Consider the following 20,657-nt stretch of genomic DNA (forward strand, 5'->3'; position numbering starts at 1 on the left):
TTATTCCGCTTAGAATGGAGGTATTGACCAAATAGTACAAAAAAAATCTGTCTTCAGTGAAAATCAGCAAGCAAAACAACTTGTGTGTACTCTAGACTTTTGAGACAGCATAAATAAAATTGATGCTTCCTACTTTAATAGGCCGTTTGCATTAACAATTATTTTGGCTAAATGCCTCAGCTTTGCCTTAGCATTTACTTAAACAGCAGAGGAACATATTCTGCAACAATAGTGTAGTCTCTGAACGAGCTCTCTTAGCTGCCCTAAATGTGACTGAAACCCAGCACTTTGGGAAAAATGGCACTTATTTATTGTAAAAAGAAACCTAAAAACGACAATGCTGCCATTAAACTGAAAAAATATATGGGATACAGACTTTGAACTCAAACTTCTGGGCAAAATAATTTCAGAATTTCTACACTACCTTCCCAATTTCAAGTCTCTCCCCAGCTCTGTGTTTATTGTTGTCTTCCAAACATATGTACTATGGGAATGCAATGCTGGTGGCTGACAATTTTATCCTTAGGCATAAACTCTATCTCTTACCTTTTAACTGCCTCAGAAGTATTGTAAGTTCAACAAAGTAAATGAAAATGGTGCATTCCAGCCATCCCTGGCATGAGGCCTTGTCTCATTGCTGGATCATCCTTGCAGGAAGATCACCAAAGCAGGCATCAACATTAAGATTTTACTTTTTAAAAGAGTGTGCTGGAAGGAGGAGCCCTGAAGGCTGTGAATCTCAGAACTCCTCTTGTCGTCCTGCCTGCACCACATTGCTTCTTGCCAGGCTTGATTCTGTCCTCTCAGGAGACATACCCCACCAGCATGATGTACTTTTCAATTATTGCTTGAGTAAAACTGAGATCCCCAGCATATACTGTGGAATTTTGGACCATTAGATTTGATGGATAATAAGGTTAAAGGTATTTCTAGTTCCTTAAGTATTTTTTGATGTTTTATTTCTTAATATGAAAAAATATTTGGTGTCTGAATAACATTATCAATATTTATGTTAATATCCAACAATTGTGTAACTGTTTATTCTAAGGAATTTCTCAAGGTCTCTTAGACCACTGTAAGAGCTGGTCCTAATGGTCATAAAATCAGAGCCTTTGAGAAACAATATTTTTAGTATTAAACTTTCCCTAAGAAGTAGACATGGCCATATCTATATGTACTTGTCATGTATTTAAGAAGAAAATTATATTCAGTGTAAGCAATGAATTTCATTAGGACTGGGTTGTCACTGTTGCAGTTATCTTCTTTCTCTGGACAAAGCCTTTCACTCTTGGGCAGTTGGATGTCACCCTCTGGTTCAGTCTGTAAAGGAGCTGTAGGAGAACAAGATTTGCTTGTAATGGTAATATTTATGATCTGCAGTAATTGTATTTGGTCATCTTGCTCTTTAAGGTGTTATGTTAGAGTTCATGTCATACATGAGAAAAGATAACCAGAAAAGTTTTTTTAGATCCAATTCATAGGTGGAAAAACTGGAATACAAAGGAGGATGCAGAATCTTATGAAGATGACAGGCAAAAAAGACAGGAAATAGAGTCAAGGTTGGCATAGTTAAGGCTCATCTCTACCTGTTCTGCCCTCTCACATCCCAAGTATTACAATAATAATATTTTTATTACTGTGATCTGTTCTGTGTGGTATCATTCATGTTAATAAATCCAAGTGTCCTCCATGCTGTACTCTATAACACATGCAGTAGAAAAGACTATTCCCAAAACCTTACAAGGTAAATTGTAACAGGCCACAACAAACAGCTAAATCTTAAGACAGTGGAGAACAGTGAGACAAAGCTGAGCAGCCTGATAAGAAGCAAATGCCTTTTTGGAAATGTTATTCCCTAAAGAATGGCTGTTTCTATCTTGAATAATATTTTTCCTCATGAATGGCACAGAAGAAAAATTCAGAAACTGGAAGGATTCTTTTACCCACAGAAAGGCAGACAGTGGATGTCACTACAGAGAGCTCTTCAAAATAGTTCATTTACAGAGAGATTAATTATTTGGTTCTTGCTGGAGCTGCTAATAGTATAACTAATTTAGATGATGGTGATGCCTTGTGTCATAGATATCTGCTTGAAGGGATGAGACAGAAATGTGCTGCAGTTAAATGTAGAAAGATCTCAGAAACAGGAGTGATGTAAAATGAGGAAGCAGAACCAATCCTCTCCAGAAACTAAATGGACCATCTCTTCAACACAAAAATACCTTGCTTGTTCTAAAGATATAACTGAGCTTGAGTTATCACTTTGGAACTCAAACATCTCATTCCTGCCCATCTTATGTGAAGATACAAGCTTCACAAACAAATCCACAGCTTTTGCTCTCTTCCTTGACCACTGCACTGAAAGACAGCAGGAGCAGACAGAATCCTTCCTTTTCCTTTGAAAAAGCTGCTGGCAGAGCTAGAAAGGGCTAAAAAATAAAGCCCTGCTGACAAAGTTGTACTAATCTCAGAGACACAGCTGAACTCCTTTACTAAGTGCTAAATTTCTAAAGGTTTTGCTTATATTTATGTGTGACTCTGTTTTAAAGATAATGTTTGCAATAATGTGCCTAAATAATTTTTTCCTCCCTTTATCTATTATTATGTTCAGGAAAGTTATAATTTTTCTTTTTTTAAGTTCAGACTAGAAAGACATTTCAAACCTTTTAATTTAAACCGCAGGAAAAAACAACTCCCTGTTTTTCCTCACTCCAAGGTCTCTAGTGATTTTTGTGTCAATGTCTCTGTAACATCATTAACTCTACAGCACAGGGCATCTTACATGATCTTGGCAAATTCGGTCTTGGGAGACAGCTATGTGTCAATTTTATTTTACCAAAATCTTTTACACACAGATTTATTTTTCTGCCTTAGCCCCTGCAACAATTTTTCTCATTCATATATGTTTGTGAATCTTTTTTTTGGTGGTGTTTTCATTTGAGCAGGCATTTCTGGTTGAGAGGTTAGTGGGATTTGCAAGAGTCGCACTGAAAAATTCAGTCTCTCAGGAGCTTCCCTGCTGGAGGGCACACTTTGATTCCCTTGGTGAGCTTTCCTCAAAGCCCTTTCATGCAGAAGCAGCCAGGGAAATGTAAAAACTGCCTGTGGTCTTATTTATTAGTCTGTCCCACTTTTGTTGTGAAACATCAGACTGTAACTTCTAACTTGGACAGAATGAGAGAAGAGACAAGAGGGCTGTGAGGGAGAGCTGCTGATGTGGTCAGGGCACAGTGCTGAAGAAAGAGGGAAATATTTGATCATTGCCACAGCCAGTGTGTGTGGAAAAGGCAGCAGCACTCACAGGCTCCAATCTACTGCCAGGCTGCAGTCAGTGCACATTCCTGTGTGTGATGAGATCACACACATCACTTACATGCACTAATGCAATTCATAGGCTGCTGACCCAGAATTAGGTTTTTCCCCTTGTAGTGTTTCACATTTTATGTGTGCAATATGTGGTATGTTCATCCTTCTTGTTAATATTTTATCATCTTTTATCACACCAAAAATGAAGGGGGGAAATAGATGGCTATTAAATATAAATACCAGCAGCTCTTGAAAAAGTTCCCTTTCCTTTGCTTCCCTTTCTCAGCAGCAGGATGAAAAGCTGTGTAGATGCCCTAAAACTGGACTGAGTCTTTTGACATGTGGCATTTTCCTCCTTAGGAATTAGCAAGAGAGATGGCAGATGTGGGCTAGATATTTAACCTTTGCCACCTGAGGTGTGTTAGTGTTCAAGGGTTATGTTTCAGGAAATGAGAACATCTCAATAATCAGTGAAATAAAGACTAGACAACATTGCCTTTTATGTGAAATTCTAAAATTATATTTATTGGCCAATTCACAGAAAGTGCTGTAGTGACCACAAAAATGATTCTGGCTTTATACATGTATGGATGTACAGAACAAATGTTAAAATAACAGATCTATTTGGAATATGCATTTAATCAGTCCTGTGGAAAATATATGGGCAGTAACAATGTTGAATTCATAAATTACTGTGCAAATTGACATGGCTTCTATGAAATACACCACTATGGCATGGAGGAGCTTTTGTACAACTTCTTACTCTATGTAAAGTTAGGGTTTGTGTACTATACTGCCTGTCAAAATTTACTGTACATTTCATTAAGAAAGGGTTGGGTTGTTTTTTTTTTTTTTTTAATAGCTGATTCATCTATATTAAAAAAATCATTTCATATTAATCTTTTCAATTGCATATAGTCATTTAATTCATTGTACTGCATAAATTGTGTAGATTCATGCTTTCAGAAATGCATTTAACATCTGCAACGAGACATTCCAAGATATGATTCATGGTTGTTTCACATCAACAGCAAGATATTTCATGTAAGGGCATTTTTCCTGGGCTGAACAGTCTGTTGGTTTGAGACATGTTTACAGAGTACAACCATTGTATGTACAACCATACAGCATATATTTATTTAATCCCTTCTCCGGTATAGTTTTTTATTATCCATAGAAGTGGCCACAACTACACAGAATTTGGACAGCTAGGAAGCAATCCCAAGCTACAAAATACATGCTACCAGCTGCAGTTACTGCTCCTCAACAAGAACCAATGCACTAACATGGAAACAATGTGGGAAATGACGAACTGTGTGGGAAAAATTGTAAATTTTTGCAGGCAGATGAAATACCATTTTTACTGTCAAGAGATGATGAAATATGAAATAGAATTGTCCCAGCCAATTAGAGAATTAGAGCACAGCCATTACATTCACCATGATGAGATAATTTCTCAGCTCTTCAAAATCCTACAGTCTCAGTAACATTTAAATGTTTAATAACTATATAGATAGTTATTAAAAAAAAAATCTAACTAGAACAACCCCTTTCACCAAAATGCAGCAATATTCAGAGTGCATGTCTGATTCTGCTTATCACAAGCAGCTCATTGCTCAGGAATTCCTCTCCTTTGTGTTGCAACCTGACCTTCCAAGGCTCATTCATCTTCCCCCCTGTCCATCAGACTTTGGGTACTCCTCATGCTTGGGGAAGGTGGGCAGAGCAGTGACAGCAAACAGCCCAGGAATTCATTGTTTGCTCAGGTGACCCAAACCCACTCCTGGCAATTAATTTCCTACAATATGGTTTGCACAATTTGCACCCACTGGGGACAGAGATGTGCTGAGGGAAGCAGAGAGCTCCCCAGAGTCACCCCTGGAACCCTCAGCATTCCTGCTCTCCCCTTCACACCAATCCTTGCAGACAGCCCAAATGAAGAAGACATCAAATTCTATTTCCCTTGGGTGTTAAGTGATGCAGTGGCTCTTCAAACACAAGGATTTCAGTTCTGGTTTGGAGGCAGGAGGAGATGAAGGAAACACATCAACGAGAAGAGCCAAGCTGCCTTCGTACATCCTCCCTGTTTGCCAGTGCGGCTTCTGAGCCAGCGAACACAGGTTTGCTTGGGACATGCTTGAAAACAAACCCCATGGTCATCATGCCAGCCAGGGACCAGAAATGGATCACAAATTTGCAATATAAGGGCAGGCATGGCAGTAATCAGAAGAGTTGGCACAATTCTGTTTCTTTGCAGCAGTTAGTGCCTATCTAGAAATCTTGAGCATTTGTTTTAGGAAGCAGATGCATTGACATCTGTCTTAAGTGAAAGTACTGGTTAGTAGCTGCTGTTTAGTGTAAAAAACACGGACATTACATTCCATGTAAAATCATGGAATGACAATGTCTGTTTTCCCACTGATGACAGCAACCTAAATTTTAACAAATTATACTTTGTATTATTGTTTGATTGGCTGCAGTGTTTATTGGTTGGCTTTGTTAAATCATACCCATGTAAAAGACACTGCCAAATTCATATCATATGAGAACTTATCCATGGATTACAGAAAACAAAATTAAAAATCAAGTTTCAATTTAAATTTATTGTTTAAACTTTAACAACTTATGCAGTGACACCAGCAACACAGAGCACCTTAACAGAGTGAACTGACTGTGACTCATTTAAGGAAATACCAGGGGATTTAGTTTGTGCATTAAGGACATTTCATGAAAAGGTAAGAAATACAAAACTGAAGGAATGAATTGGGATGAGGAGGGATTCACAGCTTCTCTAGTAAATTACCAAAGGCAATGAACTTGATAACTATCTAAAAATATTCAAAGGATATAAATCATGGTTAGAGGAACTATTTAGAGTGGTGCAAAAGGGTATAACTAGGACTAATGAGATAAAAATTACAAAAAGGATTATTTAAATTCGTTTTCAGGAAAAGCTTTCTAATGGTGAATTCTAATAGACTCTAGAACAATCTCCCAAGGGAAGCAGTAGAAGCCCCAGGCTTAGAAACATTTAAGTAGGTTGAAGCACCCCCACCCCTAACACTAAAAAATATATTCTAGGAAATAATTCTGCACTGTTAGCATAATACTCTACTTGCACTACTTTTTCCTTTTGTCTACTAATCTTTATTTCTAGGATTTGATAAGCCTACTATAAACTTCAAAACACACTGAAGTTGAGATGAAACAGTTCTCAGGAAGCACACCCTGTACACATGTATTACCCTGCAAAGCAATAATCCACTCTGGTGTATCTTCCCATCCCTGTCATGATGACCCTTTGAATATTATTATATTTGAATTGATTATTAACCACAATAAAAAATTTATTTAACTGGTGGTGCAGTATTTGGAATAGAATACACACAAAAACCCCATCTCTTTTCAGATGTACCCTACACTTTTACATCAGTTTGTGGAGAGGCCAAAAATAAATGTAGTTTTTCCTGAGAAGAGAGGCAATAACTTCAGCTCTCAGATTGGCACAGGGATGGTTGTTATCCTTAAAAAGTTTTCTATTATGTATATTTTCAAAAATCAGGTTTCCTAACTGTGTGGCCACTTAGGAGATTGTATCACTACAAAAAGTTTACTCGAGGGCCTTTTCAATATGGAATATAGTCTGCCTTGGGTATCTCCAGCTCCTCATCCACCCACGGAGTATGTTTGTTGTAGAAAATCTGTAAAATTAATCAACAGCTGTCTGTGGGCAAAAGTTCCATTTCTTACCTCAAATAAACTATGTGGTAACTGAACCCTCAGATTTGAGTTGTAGGAGACAGAATGTTTGCCCCAAGCCCCTGGGGCTGGTCTTGGCTCTACATTTCTCTACTTAATGCACACACAGTGTAGCAAACCCCTCTCATGGCCCTGCTGCCTTCCCAGCTCTGCTGGAGGTGCTGGGACTGGAACTCAAGAAGGAAACTTCAGCATCAGCCAGGCCAAAAATCTGCAAGTTCTCCTTCATCACCACAGCCACCACCTCCCCACGGGCACCATGCTGTGATTTTCCTGTGCACACACAGGTTTATGTACACAACACACAAATGTGTGTTTTGCATCTGTCTGGTCATCCTGGAACCCTTCAACACCCTACATTCATTCTCTTTCTTGGTCAGTGTCAGTTCTGGCACGGAAACACAGAATATTTCCATTTTCTTACTATTTGACACTGATGCTTTTATGTCTCTTTCTTTTCTACAAGATCAAATTTTAGCTTTTTTCACATCACTGTAAACCTCCACTCTTTCTGTTATTCATGCAGTATTCTCTTCTACTTTCCTGTTCACTCTTCCTTAAATAATCATTTGATTTTCTAATGGAACTGACTGCAGTTGATCCATTCCACACTCTAAAGAGCATGCCCAGTTAAAACAACCATCCACCTTCTCCTCTACTGCACATTAAGCAGTTTGTAGATAAAGATTTATTGCCAATTTCAGTACTGGTTTGAAATGTCATTGTAGTCACAGACTTGGTCAGAGTTGTCTGATCAATTCTTTTGTACCTGTTGATATATTTAGGGGAGGCAGGAGTAGAAAAAAAAAGACATTGTAATTTTAATAACTTTTTGCTTTCCCCCCCCTTAGTATATCCTGAAACATGCAGCCAAAAATAGTTTTATGGGTTAGTACACCAAAGGACACTGAAAGCTGGGAAGTTTATACCCAGATGGGAAGTTAAATGCCTCTGAAAACCCAAAACTGGGTCCAGATTTATACAAAAGGAATAGGTAGGGCTGCAGGAAAGCATTTTACTCCCATGAAATTTTCTGGGTGTCTGAAGTACAAGGATGGAATACCATTGTAAAATTTTTGTTCCCTACTTGAAGACAGCTTCTCTTTGCATTTGGCAAGCTTTGTGCACCTTGCCCAGGGAAAGCTGAACTCTTTTATCGTACAATGTGCTTAACTGGGGAAAAAAATTCTGCTGCTTCTTTGTTCTCAGCACAGACATAAATAGTGACAATGCATGGGCATGGAGCTTGAACAGCTGATGAATGCACAATTTCCCCATGAGCTAGCACTGAAAAGAAGAACGAGGGCTTCTCCTGAACTCTGTTTCACACATTCACAGTGCCTCACGCTGCTGAGTGTGTTTCTTTACAGGCAGTAACTAATGAAGCACCAGCCCAGAGCTCTCTGCTTTAACCACTGAGTCTTTCCCTCTGCCTGTGTTTGGAGTGCTCCACCATGGAGGGCTGAGAGCAGAGCAGCAGGAGAATTATTGAATTATGGTTCACCAGCAGGCTCTTTGACAGGATGCTGGCAGCACTGCTCCTGTTGCCAGCAGAGACAGGGAAACCATAACGAGCAAACTGCTGGCAATACCTACTCCAAAGGCAGCAAAATGCCTCGAGGGAAAAAGGGAACCTGCTCTGGTGCCTGCCTTTTCATCACCAGAAATGAGGTTATGAACATACAAAACTTCCTGGGTTCATTTTATTCTGCTAAGTTTCAATAATGAGGGCTACAGTTGTTTATTACTTCAACCCCCTCTCTTAGACAGAGGCTTATGAAATTAAAGCCCTTGCTCCTCTTTCAGTTTTTGCACTGTTCAGGTTTGTGTATTTTTAATTTATGATCATGTCTTTTTCACAGAAAACCAAAACAAAAAAAACCATACCAGGCTTGAACCTTGCTAATCCTACAAAGGTGATGAATTATAATTACTTTATGAGATATCACTGGAGCAATTATCCTAATATATTTAGCAGAAATATTTCTTGAGATTGGGTGTGTTAGGAGAGTATGAATTTTGTTCTGCTGTAGCTTTAGTGGTTATCTCTATTCTTTGTATCTTTATTCTCCATGCTAACAAAAATGAAGTTGGATTCCAAGAGAGTCCATCAACCAGAAGTCTGATCATTGGATACACAATCTGAGACGTGCAGCTTTAGAGAACCTGCTCCATTTCAGTTTACATCACTTCTCCCACATTGCTTGTTATGCCCTTCTTTATTAAAAAAAAAAAAAAAAGCAAAAAAACCCCACTTGACCCCAATGTACAGAGACCGTACAGGACTGCAGCTTCTGGGGGCTGTAGGAAATATTACAAAGTGTAATGGTTGGGTGCATGGGAGTGTGGGTTTCTTTGAGAACACCAAGGGATGGGCTGGCTGCTGTTGCCATGGCTGTTTGCAGTAGCACTGGCATGCTGTGAGCTCAGGCTCTGGGGCAGACAGAGGGAAAACCTCACGCCATTGGTGATGCTAGAGCATGAGGGAGATTACACAGCACAGGATTATGTACAACCAACAGGAATTAATTCAGTGACTTAGAAGGGGGTTTGATTTCTTCAGCAATCTTTCTGATATTTATGTTTTGTCATTTGGGTTTTTTCTCCTATCTCCTTGGATTTACTCACTTGGTGTAGAGCTACTTTAAGCAGTTGCTTAAAGGCAGAAAGCAATTCTTAAGGCAGAACCTGATAAAACCTGATATCCCCCTCAGACTGGGGGTATCCTAGTTTTGAGATACTTATTCTGGTCAGCATGTGTGAAATAAGAGAAGGGGAAGCCCCTTAAAGGAGATGTACTCAGTGTTATTTCCTCTCCCTCTCTCAGTATCCATATGTTTTTGCAAACATCCTTAATTTTGGTATTATAATTTCTATTCTAGGATACCAGGAACGGCTCCATCCCACCAGACCTTTACTGTCACCCCAGTAAAGTCTTTCCTGGTGCTGTTCTGTGCAGAGCTGTGTGTGCTGGCACCAAAACTTTGAGAAGAGGCAGTGTTGGGTCCCAGGCAGGCAAGTAAAGCTGCCTCTGAGATTACAGCTGGGAAAAGGGACAGCTGAGACAAAAATATTTATTATTAATATTTCATCAAAGCTCAAAAGGCTTTGCCACAGGGCTGCTACTGGGCTACCCTCTGCCCATCCTTCACCTGGGGCTACTGATTTCCCATGGCATTATTTTCAGTTTAGGGTCAGGCAGGGACAGCTCCTGCAATGGAGACAGTGGATTTCAGTCACAGAAGGAACTTTAGAACTCTCTGATGCTTTCTGAGCCTTACTTTGTTCCAGAATGGAGTAAGGATGGGGCTCAGCAAGCTCAGCACCACCACATTCCAGAGAGAAAAATAAACTGCTCCCTCCCATTAGCCTCTGGTGAAGTAAAAAGCAGTCCCATCACCACTGCAAAGTGCTACCTGTTGGAATGAAAAAACAGCAACTGTTTATTTTAATTAGTATTAAAGATGTCACAAATCTTATGTCTAGTTCTAGATGTGTCAGCCAGTGCAGTAAATATTGTGCATTTTAAGGTTTACTTGCAAAGATAAAACACCTATGGAGGGGTAGAAATGAAAGAGAAATGGGAGCTATAAATCACAAATAACCACTTAGGCAGTTATATTAATTCAGATAACACCTTCAATTTGCATTTGTAGGTTTTACAGCTTTTCCCAGCCTTAAATTAGAACTCCAAAAATTTAAGGGATCATTGATGTGAAGTAATTTTAGACCTCTGTTGTCACCTCTGGATTCCTGGTACGTCTTCAGAACTGCTTTCTTTGGATACACTTGTTTATTGCTAGTGTAGAAAAAGCCACCTTACCACAAGCCAGCCCTGAGGGACTGCAGTGAGTGATCTCAGAGGTCTTTTCCAACCTGAATGGTTTTACAATTCTAAACACTTTTTTCAGGGAGAAAAGGAGACAATTTTGGCTCTTGATTAAGGGCAAAACCCCCCACATGTGTGTCTTTATGTACATATGTGTGTATATGTTCTGGTTGGTTTATAAGCAAGTAGGTTATATAAAAAATAATTTCTGGAGGGGAGGCAATATTGTTAGAATTGTTTTAGAAAAATTCATATTTCTGTGATTTTCTAGTAGTAGTTTTGCTCAGGAAACCACTGCTTTCAGTGCTATACAAATATTTTAGGGCCCATTTTGTGAAGAAGTACCTCATTCTCACTGCCATTCTGTGAAAAGGATGTTTCTATTTATTTGAATGAAAAATGCTGCATAATGCACTCCATCAAGTAATCTAAAATAAGTACAGTGATACATTTGAGTTTGCTGAGAATCTTACTGCAAATCAAGTTTTAGTGATAACACACATGCCTGTATGACTTTGCTTAGGTTTAAAAATGTAGATTTATTTATAGTAGAGAAAATACTTTGTTTCCTTTTTGTGTAATGTACGAATACGACCTGAAAAGATCTGCTTCCAGCAGCAAAAAAGATAAAAGTCTGTTAGATGGAGAAACACACTGATGAATTCACAAACATATAAAAGAATTAAAGGCTGTCAATCACGTTGTAAATTGCTGTTTTCAAGTTGCCCTAATGTTTGCTATGATAACAGCAACAACAACAGCAACAATGACAATAATAATCAGGAATAACAGAAACTTTAAAATAATTTAAGTCCAGTTTTAAATTTGAAATTGACTTTTAAATATCTACATTTAATTTTGAATATTTTTTTTCTGAGCGTAAAGATTTGCTGATATGTGCTGATAACAAGCATCATGAAGAGCCTGCTTCATGTCACTAAAAAATTAAAACTGGGAAATTATCTAGGATACTAGGATGGTAGGAACTGATCTAACATAACATTTTGTTCAAGATAATCAGAAATATCAATATTAATTTTGTATTAAACAGAAAAATTGTGGACATTTTTACAGTTGTTATTCGTGCAGATAAGATGTACTTATGTGGCCTTGATTCTTCAAATATTCTTCTAAGTTTAATATGTGTGAGAGAATAAAATGAAACAGGATTGATAACAAAACAAAACTGCTGTATTGCCAGTCTTAGCAACCGCGTGACAACGTGATTGCTGGCACAACAAATAAAAGCATAAATATCTCCAATTTTAAAATTATCATAGATTTTTCTTTCATTTACTTTCTAGATGTTCAACTAAAGGGCCTAGTTGCTCTCAGTATTTCCTTTCAGCTGCCAAATGCAGAAACTGGAATTACAAGAACCCCCAAGCACCCGACATATTCCTCACATCCCATGACATTCAGGAGCTGTTAGTAATGCAGTATTGAGGGAGGTGGGCACCCTCAGGATTGCTTCAAGTGCCTTTTGCCACACCAGCCACCACTCAGGGGGCTCAGGAAGGTCCTGTTGTGGCCAGACTGACTGCGAGGGTGAAGAAGAGGAAGCAGCTTATTTCAAACAGCAGATTAAAAAAGCAAAAGTCAGAGATGAAATTGCAAAGAGAACAAAGTACTCAGGAGAACAACCCAGACAAGCCACTAAGCAGCATTCACTTCCATGCCATTTTGTTTCTGTGCATTGGAGCAGCCACCCCAGCAAGTGCTGCAGCATTTGGTAAGCAGAGCAGTTGAAAGGTGCTCAAGGAAAAAGGGACCAGAAACACACCACACAGACTAATCAACACATTGTATATGTAGTTTATATAGCTCTGCTTTTCCTTTTTTTTTCTTTTTAAACAGTGTTTAAGAAAAATATGCTGTGTTACCATAACAAACTAAAATACTCTCTCAGCCTCTTAATATTTTAGTTTTTGTTTTCAACTATTTTGGTTCCAAGTAGGTTTTATTCTTCTCTGTCTACTTTATAAAACCTTCTGTCAACATTAATGGCTTCAGGCAGAAGAAATAAGGGAGAATTATGAGCACAGAAGAGGACTCACAGTGCTGTTCCTTTCTCTTGAGCACTACGGGCAGGCAGGGGTGCAGAAGAAATAGGGCATCATGTTTTTATAGAATACAGTCAGACAGGAATTCCAGCTGGCATTCACTAAGCAAAAGGGAACGTTTTCCTCATCTAAAATAATTGTTTAAATCCCAGCTATACATAGCTATGGAATAATGGGGTCACTTATTTTCCACTAGTTCAGTAAGATGCTGCAGCAAGCTAATGGTTCCATGAGACAGACAGTTTAAAGCATCGATTTGCTGCAAATTGCTCAATCCATAACTAATGAGCAGCTCTGCAGATTTTAAGTGAATCAATCCCATTAGAATTTACAGTTTGCATAAGACCATATTACTCAATCTATGGACACAGACTGGATGGTTTTTTTTTTTTTTGGATAACCATCAGCAGCCCTTTCTTGTTGCTGTTTTTCTCAAACTTGTTTTTAATTTCCATTGATAGATTGGATAAAAATCCCTCTCTTGAGGGTCTGACAGCATGCCTGAAAAATACACCATCCACATCTACATAAGCACACATGCATCCCCTGTCAAGTCCCAGATATTCCCTTGCAGAAGACAGTTAACATCCAAAAGGCAGGACGAGATGATAGATGGAATTTAGCCCCTGTAGCACTAAAACCCTGCCCCAATTTGAAGGTGGATTATGTTTTTTTACACCTGTAAAAATGTGAAGTTATATGGCAACTGGTATTTGGACCCACAGAAGTTATTCTACATAACGAGCTGAAATCTCTCCTGTGTGAAAAAAGTAGCAAAGGCAAAAATTTGTATGGATTGAGTGACAGGACTTCTGTCACACATCTCCAGGGTAGAAACAGGAAATTGAGAACTACGCTTGCTAACAGATCAAGTTCTGGATTACTTTATTACTGCATGTGCCAGGAGGTTTGGACTATCTTTTCTCCAGGCTTCGTAAGAAAAGGGTCAGTTCTATTGTTATCAATTACTACAACAAGATCATTTTAGGCAAAACAGTTACAGGCAAGCAGAAGTTCAAATCCTGTCAATGAATTCATAGACTCCAAAAAAACATTGTATTGGTTGTTACAAAAGAGCTGTGGCTGGCAGGCTGTTTGTTAGTAGGGGAGTGTTGAATCATCCCACTCCAACTGCTCTTGCCTGGTGGCATTCTGTTTGTTTCCCTTTTGGACAATCACTTCCTCCTCCTCTTCCTCCTCTTCACTATCATCTGATTCAGCACTGGTTGTGTCTTCCTCTTCATCATCTATATCTTCTTCCTCACTCTCCTCTTCTGTCTGGTGTGGTTTTTCATATTTCTACAATACATTTAAAGAAATGAGACAGTATCAGAAAGGTGCCTTCTTGACAGCCAGAGCTGTCTCAAATGAGCATTTAGAAATGCTAATCTGCTCTCCATCATTATGTGATTATTAAGCATCAAATTCATACAAGTTGGTAGCAAACAAAAAAACTACTGCAAGGAGAATGGAATGTCAATAAGCAATCTCTTTGTTAGCCACACTACCAAAATTTAAACCTTCAACATCATCCTCTTTAAACTGCTGATGATTTCCTCTCCTTTTAGTGTATAAATGCTTACATGAAAAAGTTAAAACCAAAGCCAACTATATCATCTTGGGTACCTGTCAGAACTCAGTGCATCCCTCTGGGTGTCCAGAGTTGCCAGGACCCTGCCAGGGGGCTCGGAGACCCTGGCACACAGCCCAGAACACCTGTGGGTTTGATTGTGACCCGTGGAGCAAATTACCAGCTTTGTATGAGGACCTGAAAGCCACAGAAGTTTAAGTAGTGTAATAATAAAATTATCACTAGGTGAAGGGGTAGATTTTGGGATTTTTAGAATGGGGGTTATGGGGACAAGATGGAGGGACTTGGGCATGTCCAGCCTTTGTTCTTCTTCTTCTCCACCTCCATCTTCTGCTGTGATGTTGGCATTTTTGGATTGGTTTAGAGTAGAAGCTCACTGTCTAACACAGGTGATAGGTATTAGAAAGTAATTGCAAACATGTTATATGTAGTTTGTAGCATAAAGAGATAACACCGCCCTGGGGGCAGGCAGAGTGCCTCTGTCTGTCCTGCTGAGCAAACCTCGGCTGGACAGGAGAAAAAATTTTATAGATAAGATACAATAAACAACTCTGAGACCGAGAACTGAAGAGCTCTGACTCATTCTTGGAACGTGTGGGCCAAAACAGAGACTTTTCACATGTCTCGGGGCTGCAATAAACTGCAAGCTCCCGAGAGGTACCTACAAACAGACAAGGATGGAGTGGAAGTGCTGCTGTACCTGAGAGCTCTTCACCATCTTCTTTAATAATTATACATGACAACAAAGCTGAAGTTCTCAATTATATCTGATCAAGGTGTGCAGAGCTGAGAACTGGGCTGGAGTCTTGAGTGTACGCACACACACAGCTGAACAACTGCACCCTGAAAGATGCTCAAACCCCCTGCCAGCCCAGCCCGTGGCTCCTGGCAGTGCCAGGGGTCGGTACCTCCATGGGGTTGACGGTGATGGTGAGAGCAGAGTCATCCCAGTCCATCTCGTTGTCCTTGGGTCCCTCGTGCCCCAGGGAGCCGTGCTGGCGCGCGGAGCGCAGCCGGAGCACGCCCAGCGTCACCACCAGCACCAGGACGCTCACACAGATGATGATAACCATCGTGGCCACGCTGGGAACCACTGGGACAGAGGGTGGCAAAGGGAATGCAGTTACACTCGTGCAACAAGTCATCTAAACCTCACTAACCTTGTTCATTTTCAACACAAAGCATCCCCCCTTTGGAGTGACAATCAGGACAGACACCTTCCATGTGCCTGGGACGATGGAAAGTGCTGACCAGTGCCCATCCACTAAGGTTGAGCACACACAAATGGTGTTCACAGGTATCTTATGATAACTATGATAAACCCTAAAGTGAAAAGTGAGCATGCTCACCTTTGCTTTTTGAGCCACTTAACTACAGAAGGCAGGCAGTTAGGTAGTTAATAACTGCAGAATCAAATAGTTTTTGCAGTAAAATTCTGTTATCTCACTTGCATGTTGACCTCTTCTGATCACAAGCTTACCTGACACAAAATCTCAAAGCTTATATTTTCAAAGGTTTCAAATGCTTGTGATTTCAATCTCAAGCTCCCAGAAATAAATGCATTGCCACGCTATTTCTCTGTGTGTACAACCTTCCTGGGAAACTCTTGAGGACTCAAGACATTTCCCCCCACTGTTGGGCTGTACTCTGAGAGGCCTCTGTCTCCACCTAGTCACAGGAAGAAGTCTCTCTGAACTGCCACATGTAATCAGCTCCATAATTAGGTTAGTGGAGAAATGCTGCCACTTTCTATATCCTGCGAGATACTGCATTTCCAGGAGCATGGGATAACCCAGTCCATAACCCATTCTGTTGCCTTGCCCTGCCTATAAGAATGTAAGTCTGTAATCAAAACAGTATTTAGGAACAAAAAAACCCTATTTTGCAATAGTTTATCCATTAAACATTCAGTTTCATTTTAGTGAAGTGTCTCTACAATGTAAAGAAAAATACAGTAATTTTCTAAGCATCTCTGTATATAGCTAATTATAACTACCTACACTTTACATCAGCTTTACTTCTTTACATATGTATCATTCAGCTAAAAGGATTTCAGAATCCAACTTTCAAACAAGTATCTTTGCCCTGCATTTAACTTCACTGAAAAGGTTTCAGATTTGGGTATATATTTTAACTCATATAGCCTAAAAATTAAATAAAAATATATCCTATATATTTTTTTAACTGTGGGGGTCAGAGCACAAAACCATTAATGAAGACTTTAAAAAAGGATACCAGGTTTTAATTTAAAAGTACATTCTTGGACAGAATAGAATTCAGAGTTACCTTCTTTCACACCTGTGATCTCTGAGAGGTCTTAGAAGCTGAAACAATGGACTTTAGTCTGTGGAGCAGGCTGACCCACAAGGGAAACACTGACACATCGGAATCATTGTGAGCAGTCTCTGGGAAGGTGTCACATACCTGAGCTGGGAACTGCACTTACACTCCCCTCAGGGTGCTGAACAGATTGGAGAAATTTGGGCTGGAATATCATGTGATTTACATGGTCCATGAAGTTTGAGTTGGAACTGTGCAGAATATTAACCTGGGAGAAGAGAAAAATTTGAGACCAGATACTCAAAAGTGTTTTATACTTCAAGCCTGCTGGTTCCATATATTACATTGGACTATGAATTTCATCAGCTGATAGGGACACTACTTCACAGATGCTAAAGGACAAATTAACTTTTTTTTTAACGCTAGTGGAAAATACACAGCTTGAAAAATGCATTCAAACCTTTCTGGCTGTTGACTCTGAAGTGACACAGAGCAGGACTCTTTTGATTTACCTGTTTGGATCAGTAGTGACTTTTTCTTCTCTCTATAATAATCAGCTTTTAGGTGTTGCCTAAACATTATTAAATAACTGTTAATTTTCTTAACAATTATTAAGCTGTCTTTGTAAACACTTATTAATTTTGACCATATTGCTGAGTAGGTCCTGCAGTTTCCTGGAGTTGTTACCTGTGCTTTTGGCGCTGTGTTGGAAAACACAACTCAGTCATTGCTCACCTGCAGGCTGAACTCATTGCTCACCTGCAGGCTGAACTCACTGCTCACCTTCCAGCTGAACTCCTTGCTCACCTCCAGGTTGAATTCATTGCTGGTGTAACGCCCGTTGAGCTCGGAGCACTTGACCCTGAATTTCCTGTCCGAGGTGGCCGAGGTGCCCCAGTTGCGGTAGCGGAGCTGCCGCAGCACCTGCTCGTAGCTGAACATGCTGTCCACACCTGTGGGGTGGGAGGGCAGGGACAGCTCTGGGACAGGCAAGGGAACACTGCTCTGGCAATAAACAACAAATCAACTGCTCACAGAACACACAGAACTCGGCAGAAAGGTCTGGAAATGACAGGGCGTCAAATGTTCCCTGACACTCCGTTATGTGAGGATAAGTTTTTGGAACTGAATGTAGGTCCCTGATGGGCAGGGAAAAATACAACAATGGTACAGAATAAATTACTTAGTGATGAGAGAAAAAGATGGCCAATGTCCCAGCATTGTACAGGAACCCCCTCACTCCCATGTTCCACTGTGATGGTCCACAAGAACCCCACATTTAAAGAAAGCAGGGATGTCGTTTTCCTTACTTGGGGAGTAGCAGGAGGGATGCTGAGAATCCAAAGGGCAAACACAGCACATCCAGAGATCAAGGAGCAGCTGTGTTTTTTAAGATACAGTCACCCTTGGGATATTTTCATGGCTAGAAAATCACAGATTTCTGTCCAATTTCTTATACATTTGAGCTTTCATTCCAATATATAATTGATGTGATAAAATAAGGGAAAACAAATTTCCTGAACTTACCATAGATTGAATATCCTGCAGTGGAATTTGTGGCATCTAGATGTTTTCCTTGAAGCTCCCCATGATCTAGTTCTAAACACTCCTGCTCAGGGTCTAGTTCTGCACCAATGACCAAAACATCACAGAAATCCAAGTTGTGGAGCATTTCCTCTACTACCACTTGTTTATTGACTGTGAATCCATGGCATGGGGCATGAAAAAAAAGACAGAAATGAAGACAAATTATCACAGATCAGCTCATTCATTTTATGTGCTTTGCATCAGGGCTTTCAATTTTTGCCAGGATAGCTGAACTGCTTTTAATGATATTAAATCCAGCACACTTAAAGCAAATAAAGAGAAGTGTCCAGTCTGCACAGGTGCTGTGATGATGAAGGCCTTACAAACACACAGTGAGATAAATAGAAAATATATTGCTCTGTAGTATAATAAGGCACACAAGAACAATATTGGAAGTAGAAAACTGAAATTTGCTCTTGGAAATAAATTCATGTAAAAAATTCCACATTTCCATGCTGAATTGATACCACCTTTCTCAAGGAAAACCAAACTGGAAAAATACACATCCAATATATCTATGCTTGGATGATTCTCTCAGTTACTCTATGCCCCATAAACAATTTACATTACAAAGACCTGGCCATCTATCCAAGAGCAAGGCATTATTATAAATAGGAAGATCCTGTGCTGTGTGACTTAAAGAAATTAAGTTATAAACTGACTGTCCTTCAACATGTACAAGTAAAAAAATAATTCTGTTACTGGAAAAAGGGTAGCATATGAAATTAATATTTAAATTCTCTGATCAACTTAGCACAGAGTGTGTGGCAAAACTGCTTAAGCAGCTCCCTGACAGCACAGACACTGCAAGTCTGGAACTTCCTGCCCATTTTGCAAACTTGATGTTAGAGGGCAGGAATTTAGGAAGGAAGTCATTGGGAAGGAGGGCACAGCCAGGAAAGCATTATGCCTTAGATTGCCAACTCCTGGTGCAGTGAATCTGGGTACCTCAGCTCTAAGTTACAGCTGTAACATATCCAAAAATGCAGCCCAAGTCAAATTTGTAGGCTTTAGGCAATCTGTGCCTGTAAACTTGCACACCATTACCCATTTTCTCTTCTTCAGAGACATCCATCTAGTTGCTGCTTATTCTAGTCCATTCTAAACTGTGTTTAGAATGATTCCCCAAATTACTAGACATTTCATCTGCCTTGCGCATAAACATTTAAAAGATTCCTTCATAGACAATGATTTTAAACTTGATTTATACTTTTGAACATTCACACAGTGTTGAATAATAATACACACATTGCTTAGCATTAGAATAACAATCATCATTGACAATAAATATTTTAAAGGATGATATATACATTTTATAGGTGGGAAACTGAGGCATGAGATTACTTTTTCAAGTATCACTCACAAGTTAGTATCAAAGCTGGAAACATAAGAGGAGACTAAAACTTCAACTTTTGTTCAATTACTGCTTTTCACCTTATCAGCACAATTAACAAAATTCTGTTACAAGTAAAGGCATTCTAATGAAAATACCCTACATAACAGAATATGAAAGGAAGAGCAGAAAGGAATAAAGTATACTAAATGAATATGACATGGAAAATCTGCTTTTTTTGAAACACCTTCTGATCTGCCACCATTTAACACATTTTTCAATGTGCTGAATTGAATTTCTTCAGTACAGCATTACTGTGGCCTAATTAATCTGGGTGAAGTGACTTCCTTTGTTGCACCATCCTTTAAAAAATATGAGGAGACATTACACAATGAGTAATAATATTTAAAAGAAAGACACAAACCTCTGTCATGTTCTCTTAAGTCCAGTGGATGCTCCATTTTAGTGACTGTGCTGACAATCCTGATGTCAGGGAACAAAATAACACCTCTTTCACTTTCAAACTGTGCAGCTGGTCTAGCAAAGTGGTCCATCCCAGTTATGGTAATCTTGGGCTCATTGGCCTGAAATACCATTACATAGGCATCTATATCTGGGATACTAATGCAGACATCTTCACCAAAACATCTGAAAAGACACATCAGCCATTAACTGCATGTAACACACTGCACATCAGTGTGGCACTGGCAATGCCCCAAGCCCAGCTCGTGGCTCTCAGGTCACTCCAATTCATCCTCGGGCACCCAGCTCTGGCCCTCCCCTCCCTTCCCACCTTCACAGATGCTCATCCTGAGGGACAAACTCAGTCTTTCCTAAGGTGACTATCAGAATATTATTTTAATGTTTCACTGACATTTAACAGAGCAGCAAAGTGTTAACAAAGTTAAC

The 20,657-nt window shown here is 39.5% G+C and overlaps 1 protein-coding gene across 2 annotated transcripts in view; it reads right to left on the reverse strand.

The window, feature by feature from the left end:
- Positions 1-3,803: 3,803 nt before the first annotated feature.
- CLSTN2 (calsyntenin 2) overlaps positions 3,804-20,657 on the reverse strand; it is a 324,024-nt gene continuing 307,170 nt past the window's right edge. The window contains exons 12-17 of one of the 2 annotated variants that reach the window (XM_059478862.1): positions 20,173-20,396; positions 18,356-18,526; positions 17,636-17,781; positions 16,973-17,096; positions 15,457-15,641; positions 3,804-14,256 (exon numbers count right to left, since the gene is read on the reverse strand). In XM_059478862.1, the coding sequence (XP_059334845.1) occupies positions 14,056-14,256; positions 15,457-15,641; positions 16,973-17,096; positions 17,636-17,781; positions 18,356-18,526; positions 20,173-20,396 (1,051 nt within the window). In that variant the 3' untranslated portion in view covers positions 3,804-14,055. Of the gene's footprint in view, positions 14,257-15,456; positions 15,642-16,972; positions 17,097-17,611; positions 17,782-18,355; positions 18,527-20,172; positions 20,397-20,657 lie in introns of both variants that reach the window. The other variant, XM_059478861.1, reaches the window with a different exon arrangement.

The sequence above is a fragment of the Ammospiza nelsoni genome, chromosome 10 (assembly GCF_027579445.1).
Source record: "Ammospiza nelsoni isolate bAmmNel1 chromosome 10, bAmmNel1.pri, whole genome shotgun sequence".
NCBI lineage: Eukaryota > Metazoa > Chordata > Aves > Passeriformes > Passerellidae > Ammospiza > Ammospiza nelsoni.